The sequence below is a fragment of the Passer domesticus genome, chromosome 4 (genome assembly GCF_036417665.1).
Source record: "Passer domesticus isolate bPasDom1 chromosome 4, bPasDom1.hap1, whole genome shotgun sequence".
In the NCBI taxonomy this organism is placed as follows: Eukaryota; Metazoa; Chordata; class Aves; order Passeriformes; family Passeridae; genus Passer; species Passer domesticus.
Window position 1 is genome coordinate 39,976,955 of NC_087477.1, and position 14,199 is coordinate 39,991,153.

General features: G+C 43.2%; 1 protein-coding gene across 18 annotated transcripts in view; it reads left to right on the top strand.

Annotated features, from left to right (window-relative positions):
- The window catches only part of EPHA5 (EPH receptor A5), a 193,577-nt gene that overhangs the window by 155,813 nt on the left and 23,565 nt on the right, over positions 1-14,199 (top strand). For 13 of the 18 annotated variants that reach the window (XM_064417313.1, XM_064417307.1, XM_064417308.1 and 10 more), the window contains 4 exons: positions 2,363-2,428; positions 9,008-9,075; positions 10,445-10,570; positions 11,609-11,794. In XM_064417313.1, coding sequence (XP_064273383.1) covers positions 2,363-2,428; positions 9,008-9,075; positions 10,445-10,570; positions 11,609-11,794 — 446 coding nt within the window. The remainder of the gene's footprint in view (positions 1-2,362; positions 2,429-9,007; positions 9,076-10,444; positions 10,571-11,608; positions 11,795-14,199) is intronic. The other 5 variants (XM_064417314.1, XM_064417315.1, XM_064417304.1 and 2 more) reach the window with 1 other exon arrangement.

A 14,199-nucleotide genomic window follows, 5' to 3' on the forward strand; every position in this document is an offset into this window, starting at 1 on the left:
CAGCCCCCACTAGCTCTCCTCGTAGTTTGCTGGTTGATTCAGTGAGGTTGGAGACTTTGCAGATAAAAATGATGTGTGCAGTGCTTGGTTCAACTCTGCTCTCCAGTATAGGTCAGCTTGCTGGCTAAAGATGTAAAACCCTAGAGAAGTCCGGCTGTATTTCATTAAAAAGCCTTTCAATCTTATCCATAGCATTTGATCTTGTCTGGAAGGCTTTCCTTTCAGCTCCTCAGTTTCTAGACTAAGAAAGCCCTGCAGGAAAGGAGGAGGTGGGAACTGGGCCCCTCCTAGAAGCCATCAGGCACCCAAATCCAATAGCCACAAGATGCATGATGGCTTTGCTTGATTTTAACATCAGTTTTATTTGCCCCAGGATTTTTATGTTTTGAAGTTTATCTGCCAAATCAAGCCATCCTTTTAACACAAGTAGTAATAAATCTTCCTTTGTCCTGACTGTTCAGACCAATTAGTAAGTTCACTTACCTATCCAAGTGCTCTGTGGACCGGAAAGTGAATTTTGTTGTCTGCTGATCCTGCTTAGTTTGTGTCTAAGCACTTTAGATTTCCCCTAATGCTAAACCTCAGAGTATTTTGACCACAAGTGCACAGCTGATGGGTTTGTAGGAGCAAGGCTAAAATGAAGTACATTTCTCCTGCACCTGAACATTTGTTTTTTACTCTGTATAAAGAGAGTGAGATCTAGATTCAGTGCAGGGAACTGATTTCATCTCAGAGCAGCCCTGTTGCTGATGAGGTCTTAAAGAGTTTTCTTTGTTCAGGGAAACATTTAGCTCTTTTCATTTTAAGGAAGTGGTTGCTTTTCAGGTTAATTGAACAGTTGTTTGGAAAACTTGGACTTTGCATGCTGAGTGGTGTAGAGGTATGGGAAGGTCTGGTGGCAGCAACCATTAGAAAATGCCTGGGGGAAAAGGGCCTCCTAGCTGAAACATAAGCCAAAGGGTCTCAGCCAAACTGATCTTCTGAGGGTGTACCAGTTCCCTGCACTCAGATCCTGCAAGGTTAGAGGAAGAAAATGGCAAAATTGACTCAAGATATATAGTGCCTGGGTTCCCTTTGTGTACCTTTGGGTTTTGCATCTCTGGTGTTAATTTGGTGTTAACTTGGATCTATGGAGTGGGTTAGTGAAGGCTGATCTCCTTCCATATTAGTATGACTGAACAAGCTGGGGCATTATGAAAATAGAAAATATTGTTAATTATAGTTAGAGATATTGGCATTGCTGTTTAGAAAATCTCAGCAAGTTGTTTTGCTGATGCAAAAAGAGCTTAGAAGACATTCTTCACCAATTTTAATTTAAGTAAGCACATAATCCAGTGTATAATTCTGTAAATCATTGTATGCCTGAAGTTATTTTGCATCATAATTTAAGGCAATGCAGTTGTAGAATGTTAATTTTGTCTAAATAAACTATTTTAATGTATTTAGGCATTGTAAGTCATACTGTATAAAATCTGACGTGCATGGGATTTTTTCAAGAATTACTTCTTGTGATGCCTGAGGAGAAATGAAGTGAAGAGATCTTCAGCTGACTTTAATTGGAGTATACCTGCACCATTGGGCTCCTGCTTGTACTGAAGTCCTTCCTGTTGTTTCTTCAGCACTATGTTCTTTTCCAGGATGAACTATCTTAATAGATTTGGTGACAGAAAAATTGTCTGTGCAAGTTCTCTGACAAGGATAAAGGACAATTACTGAAGTGCAGCCAGCATTGGGTTGAGAACTGATGCCAGGCAAACCTGTAGTCTGATTAAAGTAATGGCTGAGCAGCCTTCAAAGGCAAGCTGTGGCTGCATGGAGTGCCTTTCAGCTCACAATATTTTGAGTTTATTTAGGCTGAATGCTTTCACAAGGTCCTGCTTCTGCAGATACCTAACATGTGCAAAGCTTCACTGACACAAGGAGAGGCAGAAAGGGCTCTGTGAGTACATGCACAAGGATCTGCAAAAGCAGGGCTCGTATTCATCCACTACTTTTCCCTTTTTAAAGGCAATTGTAATTGTACCACATGCATGCTTGTGGAAAAAAAGTCACTTTGCCTGCTTCAAGGCAGGTGCTTAAGTTTAAGCACATGGGTGGCCCCATTAATCCTGATGGTGGTACTCCAGTACAGGAAGCACATGGTTAATTGCTTTACAGCACCAGGATCTAGACACTCTCCCCAAGGCATGTTTCACCAATAATAGCATATGCCATTAAATTTTTGCAGCCCAGGGTGTTCAGGTCCAAGTAATAAATGCAATAAGAAGGAAGAAGATACGTATAGAAATGTTGTGAATGTATTTGCACCTTGCCAGGGCGGTGGGATTATTCCTTATCCTGGGCCTTTTTGTTTGCTTTTCAGTTGCTGCGATCATGGCTGTGGGTGGGCTTCTTCTCTGCGTGCTGTTGCCTATCCGAGCCTAACATGGTCAGTGTTCCCACCCGTGCTGGCTCCTCCTTCGTGTCCTCCGTCCGTGTTTTCTGTGCACAGTCTGCCTCTCCCTCCCTCTCTTGTGTTGGCCTGGAAATCACTTTCTCATCCGATCTCTGTACCCAGCTTGTCTATCTCAACAACTGGAAATAGCGTGACCTGAAGCAGAGTGTATCTTCAGCAAGAGCAGGGATCTCAGGGGCAAAAACCCACTATGTTATGCCATGATCAATCCAGACACTGCAGCAGGTGTCTGATAAAACACCATGGATGCTGGACACCCATTGAGTCCTGCTTCTTGTCATCCAAAGGGGCTGGGGGGAGGAAATGTGCCCCCAGAGGAGGCAGGGGGTAGGCGGGAGCAGGAAAGTATTTATTTGGTGGCATGTGACATGCATGTCAGTGGAATGAAGGGTATGTCATGGACATACATGGCAGTGTATGACATACACAGCAATGACTTGGTGCTGCTTGCCCCTGATATGCTCCAGCAGCAGTGGACATATCTCTGCGGGTGTCCTGAGGTGCGTGTCCATGCTGCATGCTGTCCTGTTCTGCCACCATCTGGGCTGCCTCACCACTTTCTGCTCTCTTGTGCTCTCCCCTCTTTTCTAACTGGTCAAAGGAGGGGTGATTTTCATTTCTGTTGGTTTGCCTGGATGCAAGTTGAGTTGCTTCCCAAAGAAGAATCAGCTGTAATATTTTTGTGGGCAGTGATCTTCCTAAGCCTCCTAAGAGACGCATGTAATCACCATCCCCATCAGATAGCTGCTGGAGACCACAGAATTTCTGAGACATCCCACATGCATTGTTAGGCTGGAAGGTTTTCTCAGCATAGCTGGTGAGGTGTGGAACTCTTCTGCTGTGTTTTCTAGGGGATGCTGAGGCTTTGCATGGGGCTGGCTGGGTCATGGTGCAGTTCCTTGCTGTGGGACACAGCAGTTGCTAAGGTGGACCATTTTTGGGTCCTCTGGTGCTGTATTTTTTGTTTTGATAGAGGAGAAGTTTGGGTTTTGGTTTTGTTTTTTTCTCCCTGGTGGAATGTTTTTCTCTTCGTTTTTTGTGACTTTTCTGTGCTTAAGAGCAGATTTAGCAAGCAAGGATGCTCAGCTCAAAGTGTGTGCCTGTAAAAAGTTGTTCTGGTATGTGGACCACTGTTTTGGCAAAGAAAACCTTGCAGTACTTCCACTGTCTGTCATGCCTGTGGTATCAGTGCACGAGGCAGTCCCTCGCTGCAAGTCATGCTTCAAATGGCCCCCAACTGGAGGATGACAGCAATGGAAAATAGTTCTCAGAGAAGACCAGGATTGGACTGGATGGCTATGAAGGACACACAAGGAAAACTTGGCTGACCTGGAAAACACCCTCTGCAGGTTTCCTCCTAAGGTGCAGGGAGACTAATGTGGCAGCAGGCTGGGAGGGGGAAATGAGAGAAGCTACTTCAAGGCACGGATGCCATTGGCTGTGCTATGGGAAGGCACGACAAGCTCTTTAGAGAGATTTATGGAAATCACTTCAGAGGGAGTTTCCTGCAAGAGGGGAAAACAGTATCTTGTTTAAATTATTTTTAATTGTTCTGGCGGTGGTTTAGGAAAGCAGGGAGTCATTCAGCGCAAAGGCAGGGAAGGACCAAAGGCTAAAAATACCACTGCTGGATTTGTGAAACTTCCTTTGTAAGGCATCCAAGTTAATCAGAGGTCAAATACAGTGTCACACGAGTGTAGAGAGGGACAGCAGTGCTGGGAAAGCAGCTGAGAAGATTTTGAGTCTGCAGCCCTTTGGAAGGGAATCTGCCCCATTCCTCTCAGGCCAGCCATCTCCTGTATCTCCTGAACTGAGCTAAAGGTCTTTGCTCATCATCAGCAGACCTTTTACTACTCTTTTGATGTTGTGCAAGAGGAAAGTGAACAGAAAAACAGAAAGCAACTTCCAGGATAGAAGCTGTTCAGTTTACACCAGTCCCTTCAGTATTCCCTGTTTTTTTGATATTGAATTTATCCTAGGATTGCAAGCAGCAGAGGCAAATGCTGAACACAGACTAACACCACTAGTGGTAGTCTTTTGCCTCTGGCTCTCAGTATCAGCATTGTTTACCAAGGATAAAGCTATTCACTGAACAAGTTATTGTCTCCACACATGAGCTGAGGCGACAGGATCTTGGCCAGATGGAGAGATCCATGTTTGTTTGTTCCTCTGCATGGAACATGATCCTGCACTGCAACACGTATGCAGCTTTATTGCTTTAGCATCTTGGAACAAATAGTCTGAAATAAGCACTAACCTCTTGTAAACAATAACCTTGCAGTCCTTGCATACCTCCTGTAAAGTGACAGCTTGAGATGGGTTGGAAGCATTCCTCTAAGTTGATTTATTGTAAAAGACATGCTTCTGAGTGAAGGTCTCACCCCTGAAAAAAAAAAAAAAAGTGTTTTGTCTCTGTTTCAGAGAAGTGCCTATGCTTCGTTTATCTCATATTTGAGCATTAAATACATGTGTAAGTCTCTGCAAGACTGGGATGAGAATTGCATGCTGCGTCAGGGCACAACCTGTTCAATGGTACTGACTGCACCTGGCAAGGTGAATTCCCTTTCCTCATCAGCAATGTCTCAATGCTGTCCCCACCTACATTTCCAGAAATGCCTTGGCTGTGTGCTGAAATGCTTTGGCCTATGCCTGCAAAAAAAGTATGTCAAGATTTTTTCACATCACCACCTAGGGCTTGACATCCAAGGTCCAAGTTCACAGTCCCCTGGCTCTGTCTTGCCTGGGCTGTGACCGGAATGGTGGCCCTAGCTAGGGAGATGAAAACTCTTTCCCTTGGGCATTCTGTGGTTTTCAGGAGAATGCCTCAAGTGGCCACACAACCCAGCAAGGGTATCCTGAAACATGGGGCAGAAACAAAAGAATCTCCATCAGTCCAGGGAGAGCAAGCATCTTTCTGCCTCACTTTGTGAAGGATTTTTCTCTGTGAATTGGCTTCTGTCATGCAAGGTAGTGGGCATTGGTTTCCCAGCTGGATTGTTCATCTTTCTACCTGTCCATTTTATATTTTATAAACCTATATAGGGATCATTTTATAACTTCACTTTTATAATCTGCTCCATAAATATTTTATGAGCTGCCTGCCAATCTGCAAGTAGTTTTTAAATAAGACATGATGCCTTAAGAATATTTAAAGTCTCACTTTTCTTTTTACCTCTGATACTTTTATTGAAAAACACGGAGCTGTGCAAGGAAGGCATCTGCTTTCCACATAGGGAAACTGGGACAAACCCACAACAGGAGTAAATGAATTGAGATTCAGGTGTGCTGCTGAATTACGTTAACTCTTTGGCTGAGTGTCTCCAGCTCAGTGGGAGATGAAGCGAGCGTCAGGATCTTTATGCTTTTGCTGTGCATGATACAGCAAAGATATAGAAAATCTATGGTTTGTACAGTGATAATAAAGTAGAGAATGAGTCTTCCATCAGAGCTTTTGACTCACAGCTTAGCCAATAAATATTAAGAGCAAATGCATGTGCAGAAATGGATTATTTCACAAACAATTGAGAGCTTTATTTTCGCCCAAAATATATTGTAAAGCCACAATATTTAGATACTTTGATCTGCCAGAAAGATTCACAAAGTGACTCCAGACTGTTAACCCAAATTTACAGATTTTTATGGGATTAAGTTGGTGAAGAAAGGAGAAAAAACTGCTTGTGTATGTTATTTAAAGCATCTGAAGGTCAAGAACAGAAGAAGCGCAGTTTGGCCCCAGTCAGCGTGGACTCTGAGTAGTGTGAGAAAGTGTGCGAAGGGCACAAGGGATGGCAGGTTGTGCAGCAAGCTTTATTAGTGACACCCAACTGTTGCTTGACAGTCACAGTCCACTAGCTGCCATTTCACTTTGATGTGTCTTGTCAAGGCTTGTTTTAACGATGCTTCAGGCGTCCCAGAGCCTGATTTCGTATGCTAATGTGATGTGCTGCTGTATGTGTTACCCAGCTCAAGAGAAGGGGCCAGCTGCAGCCAACTGGTTTGTGCTGGCCCTTGGGGTGTGTCCCTGGGCAGTAAAACATGGGTCATTGTGCAGCAAGGTGTGCTTGGATCACTCTATGCAGGGGATGGCGTCTCTCTGTCTCCTCCGTATTTATGGTCAAGGAATTGGGAGATGCAGGTCATAGAAAGGATGATCAATCCAGACACTGCAGCAGTGTTAGAATATTATAAAATGTTAGAAAAGCATTTTTACAGGCAAAGTGCTCCAAACCTGAGGAAGAGATAAGGGTGTTTGCTCCAAAAGGCAAAGCAGAAGAAGTATCGGATACCTGCTTTTGGTAGAAGGATGAATTGACATATCTGTGTATTTTTAAAAGGCAAACTGAGTCATATGCCTCCATCCAAAAAAATGAGTTCTGAGAAAGTTGATGTAACTGTGGCAACTTGCAAGAATTGGAGTTGCCAGAAGTGAGACTTGATACTGAGACTCATCTCTCTGTTTAGTTAAAGGGGAGGTCATATGATGAAAAAAAATGCATTCTCATGAAGGGTTTGTGAACACAAGAAAGTGCTTTGAAATGACCCTTACTCCCAGGGTCTCCATGTACACCTAGTGCTTAGATTTTGAGTTATGCAGGACCCCATCTCAGGAAATGTCACTGCTGCTTTTAGAGCAAGGCAATGAGCACCACCATGCAGATCACTGAGCCACAATTCTGGGCACCTCAGTGCTGTTCTTGTGGGGTTTGCATTCAAGTATTATGGTCTCAGCTTGGTTGCTGCTGCTGAAATCATGCCCTGCATGTATAGCCTGGCTGTTTATCAAGTGCAACCTCTTCATCTCCCTGCCTGTGTCCTCAATTGCTTGCCAGCTTTCCCTTGTCTTCTTGATCCGTTCCCCTGTGCTTGCACAAGCTTTGCAATCTCTTTTTCCTTCCTCTTCCTGTAGCACAGGTCTCCTTTGTCCCCAAGGTAAGCTTCCTCTTCCCCGGAACAGCCCCAGAAGCTCATGTTGCTTTTCCTTTCCTCAGCTGTCCAGCATCCAGCTCTGCTGAGTCCATCTCAGTGGCAGGGTCTCATCGTGTCCAGGCTTTTTGTCTGTAATTGTGATCATTTCACCAGTGCCAGGATCCTATAGCCAAAAGGCTGCTTGACCCCTTGGATCTGGGCAGACAGCAATTCCCTATAATAGGACTTCATGCTGAGGGCATGTTTCATGCAGATGCCTGTTACTGCCTCCTCCTAATTGCAGTTTTGTTCCTGCTAATCATATGCTCCTCCTTGCTGTGAGTGATGCTGGAGTGCTCACATGCCCCTAGCTCAAAAATCATGGAAGCGATGGAAGAGAGGTTTCTCAGCTTTAAGTGGCTTCTTAGTGGCCTGAGGCTTTCTTTGAGGTGTGCCAGCTAGTGATTCCACTGCATGCTGGCTGGCTTGCAGGTGTCTGTTCCAGGATTTTCATTCCACCAAGCGGTGTCCTTCAGTCTCATGCTTATGCAGTTTCTTGTAAGGATGATCCAGTTCCATATCCAGTTATGTTATCAGGAAAGACAGGCATATATATGTGTATCCTACATACATCATCCTGTATTTTTAAATGTGTGTGTGTGTGTGTGTGTGTGTAGCAATTTTTCTTGCCACTGCAGTTGTTCTGGGGCTTCCATGTGGTTGTCTAAGTGAAGCAGATCTCAGAAGTACCACCAAAGCAGACAGTTAATGCAAAACTATCACCTAGAAAACCAATGAGAAGAATGAAGAGTCGGGGAAGAGCAACCAAAAACAAATAGGAGATTCCCTGGGAGAGATGCAACTTCCATATAACTGTAGTTGTCACTCCATGGTAGTATTCAGCATTATCCCTGCACTGTCTGGCACTAAGGTGGGAGCGGGATAGGTCAGGCAGCTTGCCTTCTTCCATCTTTTTTCTGCTGGGCAGAGGGGATTCCATGAATGGCAGCTCCTCTGTGGAAAGAGAGGAGATGTGCATGAAATGCTGTGCAGAGCCAACAATATGTAGGAGACACCTGAAGGCAGTGAGGCAACAGGTTTGGTTTTGCTTTGTTTTAAGCCATTCTTTTGCATGTATATAAGATGTTAATATTTACACAAGGCCATTTTCTAAAATACCATAATTTAAAGTTCTGTCCAAATGCACAGTGGATGAAGGGGAGCATGCAAGACATACGACACAGTGCCTGCAAAAGCTCTGCAGTCCAGGAGATTTTGTTTCTGCAATTCTAATGTTTCATCCCATTCCCCTTTCATTGTCCTTCCTGTTCCCGCTTTCTTTTCTTCTTAAAAATAGCTGCATTAAATGTCAGGTAGAGTGGAGTTTTTCAGAAGCATCTGTGGGATTTGGAAACACAAGTCCAATTGAAAATCCATGGGCCTTGAGCCCTGAATCCCGTTAGGGAAATTGCAACCAGTTTGATGAGCTAAAACTGGGACAGCAGCAATAGAGCCACCAGAGAGGTTGGGTTCGTCACTGCTCTGGGTTTTTGTGCATTGTATGACTCAAAGTAAAGAATGGAGTTCTGCCATACCAGAGACAAAAATACTCTTCTGTTGTGGTTTGTTTTGTTTTTTTTTCCCCAGGCGATGTGGCTATAGCAAGGCTAAGCAAGATCCAGAAGAAGAAAAGATGCATTTTCATAATGGCCACAGTGAGTAAAGAGTGAACATACATAAGTGGTTTTGGCTTTCTGTGGTAATGAGAAATTCAACTGAGAGGTGGTTTTCTGAAGGAAAAAAAAAAATCTGCTTTTGGTGGTAATTCACAATAGAATTGTTTGTGCAGAAGTTCCCCCCTGCCCCTGCTGCAAGCCCCACAGAGAACTGAGGATTTGAACAGTCCTTATATGTGCTGAGCTGTTCTCACCTGTATGTTTGCACCAGATCATTCCAGTGAGCCATTTTGGTTTGTTCCTCTGTCTTTGCTGTGTGAACCAAGATGTTATTAATTGTTTCTGCTCAGCACATAACAACTCAACATTTTTGTGGTCTGGATGCATCAGTCCAACACACCTGTTTGAAACCTTTGCTTCATCCCAGGCAGCTGTGAGGGCCAAGCCCACTGCTGCTCTTCAGCTTGGATGCCTCTGCAGAGGTGTGAGGAATAACACCTATTTCCTACACCTAGGAAGCTTTCAGAAGTGTTGTGTTAATGCCCTTGTATAGAAAACCCCTCTGCAGTGATGCTAGAAAGCAAATCTTGTGGTTTCTATCAGTCCTTCCTTCATCAAGAGCTGTGGGATCTGGGGATGGGTAACAGTGAGGTGCCTTTTGGGGTGGAAAAGGCAAACACATTGTGAGTGAAAGTCAAATTTCCATTAGTGCTATGTAATGAAGGCAGCAGGAAGCAAATCAATTAAGAGCCACAGTGTAATGTAGCTGTCTCATTAGACTGATGAGCAATTCTTCATGTGAGTAGCCTTAATGATTGTCAAAACAAACTTCTAATATGGATAATGAAAATACTTTTTCCCTTCTCAAGTCCTGGAGAAAAAGCCCGCTATTGATTATATTTATACTGATACAACCCACAGGCTTTGTACTGCAAATATGCAGTTCTTTTAAATCTCAGTAACTCCATCTGAAATAGTGTGGGCGATTGATTAGCTGATGTGTGACTGGTAGGGCATAATTTATTTCAGCTCTCCATCAACCCCCATCCATCCAGCTTGCTTTGCAAATTACTCCTGTAACATTTTGCTATTTGTACTTTTCCTCCTGGTGTACCCTCTCTAGCTCCAGAAAGGAATTCTTTTCTACCAGACGCTGGACCAACCCATTACACAGCACCAAAAGGGATTTTAACTGCACACCATTCCAGCTGAGCACTGTTGTGCTTTTCTAAATATGCCAAAGTTGCACATATGTCACATATAAACTAAATGTCATTTTTCAAGAATGATACTCATTTTCACCATAGAAATAAATTTCCAGCAGAGCAGAGTGCAAGGGACAGGAGTGTGTAATGCCCATTTTCCGTGATGTCACGTGCCATTGAATGTGCTTAATTTGTGTTTGCAGTTAAGCTGCCTGGAGTGAGGACCTATGTGGACCCCCACACCTACGAGGACCCTAATCAAGCTGTCCACGAGTTTGCTAAGGAAATTGAAGCTTCATGCATAACCATTGAAAGAGTTATCGGAGCTGGTATGGAGATGCTTTCCATGACCCTTTGCAACATGAAGGGTTGGCTTTCTTAATATGAGAGATCTGGGAAGGGCCATGAAATATTTGAACTGTTAGGTACCCTCAAGTGAAGGTGAACATGTTCCAGCTGAAGCTTGGGACAGACCTGTCAATGTCTGCAGTTTTGAAATTCAGGAGCTGAATTGAAAATTCAGAAAATTTCAGAAAATGGTCTAGAAAATGGTCACAAATGGTCAGCTGAGCTTTTTCAATGGATGCTAAGGGAAAGGAGTCACTTAAGTTTCACATTCTTTTTACCATGTTAAGCTTTTTAGCCCCCAACCTTGTCAGTCTTGAAGGAAAAATTAAAAATAAGAGGTCACCTGGGACATTAAAAAAGCACAAGCCAAAGTCCAAAGCTTTAAACGTCCTTGGTTAGAAGAAGAAATTCCCATTTTATTTCCAGTAAAGCTGTTTCTTTAGACTTGTATCTGACCTTAGGAGTATTTTCTATCCTCTGAAATTGTGGGTTTGGATGGAATTTAATGTTCACCAGAAAAAAGTCCATTTAGGTTACTTTTTGGGAAAGGTAGTAATACAATTGCAAAGAGTTTATAGTCTATAAAAATATATGTTACTGTGAAAAGCTGACAGCTTTCCATTTATGTAACTTACCAAAGGAAGTTTAAGAAGCAAGTGGTTTGAGTTTTATAGCTGTCCACACATGACAGTGGTATAGGATATGACAGACTCTTTCATGTAGTAGACAAAAACATTAAATTAGAAAAAAACCCAGTGGAATATAAAGCATATCTCTTTAAATATAGGAAAATTACATTTTTACTCCAAGTTTTCTTGTGCTTATGAATTACTTGGCTTGTGGTGCAGTGGCTGTTTGAGATAGTCATCACTGCGATGTTCAACAGTCCGTATCCGTGAACGCAGGGCAGCCCTTTGTGCTTTCCATCAGCCAAGGCTGTGCTGCATCCTGTAGACACAGGCACATCATGTGTTCCCTTGATGTGGTGTGATCCCACTCTTCCTCATTCTCTTGTGCAGGTGAATTTGGGGAAGTCTGCAGTGGGAGGCTGAAGCTGCAGGGAAAGCGTGAGTTTCCAGTGGCTATCAAAACCCTGAAGGTGGGTTACACAGAGAAACAGAGAAGAGATTTCTTGGGAGAAGCAAGCATCATGGGGCAGTTTGACCACCCCAACATCATCCACCTGGAAGGTGTTGTCACAAAAAGTAGGTACAACTTGCTGTGGACTGCTCACTGTGAGCTCTGGCTGTTGGGAGGGTTGGTTAAAGGGGAAAGACTTAGGTGATGCCTGTTCTGAATGCACTTCTCATCATTTCCCCAAAAAAAGTTTTGCTTTCCAGAAGCAGGGCAGAAGAACAAGACTGTAGGTGAAGATGACAGGAAGGTGTAAAACCACAATTAAAGCAAGCTCCCTCTGGGATCTGCTAGAGATGTCCCTGATAATAGTTGCCCATGGTGCTGGCATATGAGAGGGATTGAGAGTTACTGAGGTCTGACTGCTCAGTTAGCAAAACAGCCTTCTGTAACTTTTCCAGCCCAGTTCTTCTCCAAATTACGGTATGCACTAAAGATAAGGGCAGGGAAAGGGATGGCACATCCAGGTGTGCCCAGCACAAGACTGTTGGTGCTGTGCTGAGCCCGTGGAAAATGTGTAGAGTGGTTGTTATTCATCCATTTTAGAGCCTTGGAGGATCTGCATTATTGGCACCAAGGATTATTTTGCTAACTAATTCTAAATTCTAAGATAAATAACTACTTCTTTATTTTAAGATGTGTTTTAAGTGTAGAAGCACCAGCCTCACAGGTGTGAATGGTTGTCTCCCCTCTTGCCTTCATGTTTGGCAATGTCAGAGCTTGCTTAGCTGCTGCTGCTCAGGTGGTGGCATTCAGGGCCATGTGCTGCTCTCAGTACAATTTGTCATTCCTCAGGGGAAGCGTCTCCGGCATCAGTTTTTTTCAGAGCTGCAATAGAGAAGGTACAGAGGCTCCAGCTTTTTGTCCTTGTAATCTCCACAAAATCAATGCTGTTTTGTAATCAACAGCCTTTTCTTGCATTTTACTTTGAAATTGCATTTCCTAAAACTTTTAAGAAAAAAATAACCAAAATGGATTTCTCCCAAAATTTTAATAAATACCAAAATCTCTCAGGGACACCCTGTGTAAGAGCTCAAATTTCTAGCCCTTCAGGAACATGGAATATTGGGCTGGGAGCGAGTGATGATTATACATCCATTAAAGCTGCTACTTGCATTGGCCTGAGTCCTTTTGGCTGCTGGGGCCTCAGGGGATGGTTGGAAATTCCACTTTTAGTGAGAATGTTCCTCTCTAGCAAGCTGGCTTTATATAAAGTAGCTGTCTGCTCTGAAAGCTGTGGAAACACAGGGAGCCCTGCTCCTAAATTGGTCTTGGAGCAACTAGAGTTTGGATTTAGTATGCACCCAGAGCTTCTTATTAGTTCAGTAAATATTTGTTTACTGTACTCAGTTTTTTTTCCAGCAGACATCTGTAGCATCTTCATAGGTTTTTCCTTTTCTTTTACATGGACCAAAACAACTTTTATGAATCTCTAAGTATTTAACTTCTTTTACCCTTCATTATCTCGGTCATTGGCCTTTTGCAGAATCAGATCTTTAGGGTAAAATGTCTTTGCTGCATCATGATTTACCTGGGAAGTAAATTAGGTTAAATCAAATTAGGCCATTTTTAATTCTGAATGAGAATGTCATTGTATTTAACTAATATAGTTCAAATGCACACCTTAGTTAATTTGGACTAATCATGTTCATTGTCCTCTTGCAGACAAACCCTTTGCTATTTCTGCTTTAGAAAGGTAGTGACAGTTTTCATTTGCATCCCATTTGGTTGCACTGATGCAATGTGCACACCACTGACATGAGTGCCATCCACATATATTTTATGACCATGTACTGACAGCAGGAGGAAGCCCTGGTGACACAGAGAATCAGCCCAGCACTTTGGAAAGGCTGATGTTTACTTTTAATTTACTTTGTTGAAAGTTATCTATTTGTGTCCTTATTTCCATGCTCTTGGAGATGGGGTTAATTTATTCCGTGATTGCTGCCAACCTGCAGCAGTCAGATAATGAAACATAAGTGCCAGAAATCTTACTGGTTTTTTTTCTCTGATGGCATCCAAAGGCAGGAGTCTGGAGGAGGTCCCCCAGGGTAGTGGCATAACAAGGCACCATTCTCACTGCAACACTGCCTTGAAGTGTCAGAGATAAAGGACCCCATGCTACCATTGGGTGTTTAGCTTTTAAAAACAAAACATTAACATTTGAGATATCCCTGGAGTTTTCTTCCCTGCAAAGCCACTGGCATGTTTGCCATCCAGTAGCCATGGACCCTGAGATCTCTCCTCCCTCCTACGTTCAGCCCATGCTGTGTGTAGACAGATGGCCATCATCCTTAAAGGTGGGGCCCACCTTTCATTTGGGATTCAGCAATATTTTTCATGGTCCCAAGGTGCATTTCTCATATCAAAAGTACTATTTTGGGCAAGTTTCATGCTTGGGCAACAGCTTTGAGAGTAACGTAAAAGAATTGAAGCAGCACAGGTCCTTCGTGCTGCAAAGGTAATGTTTGCACAA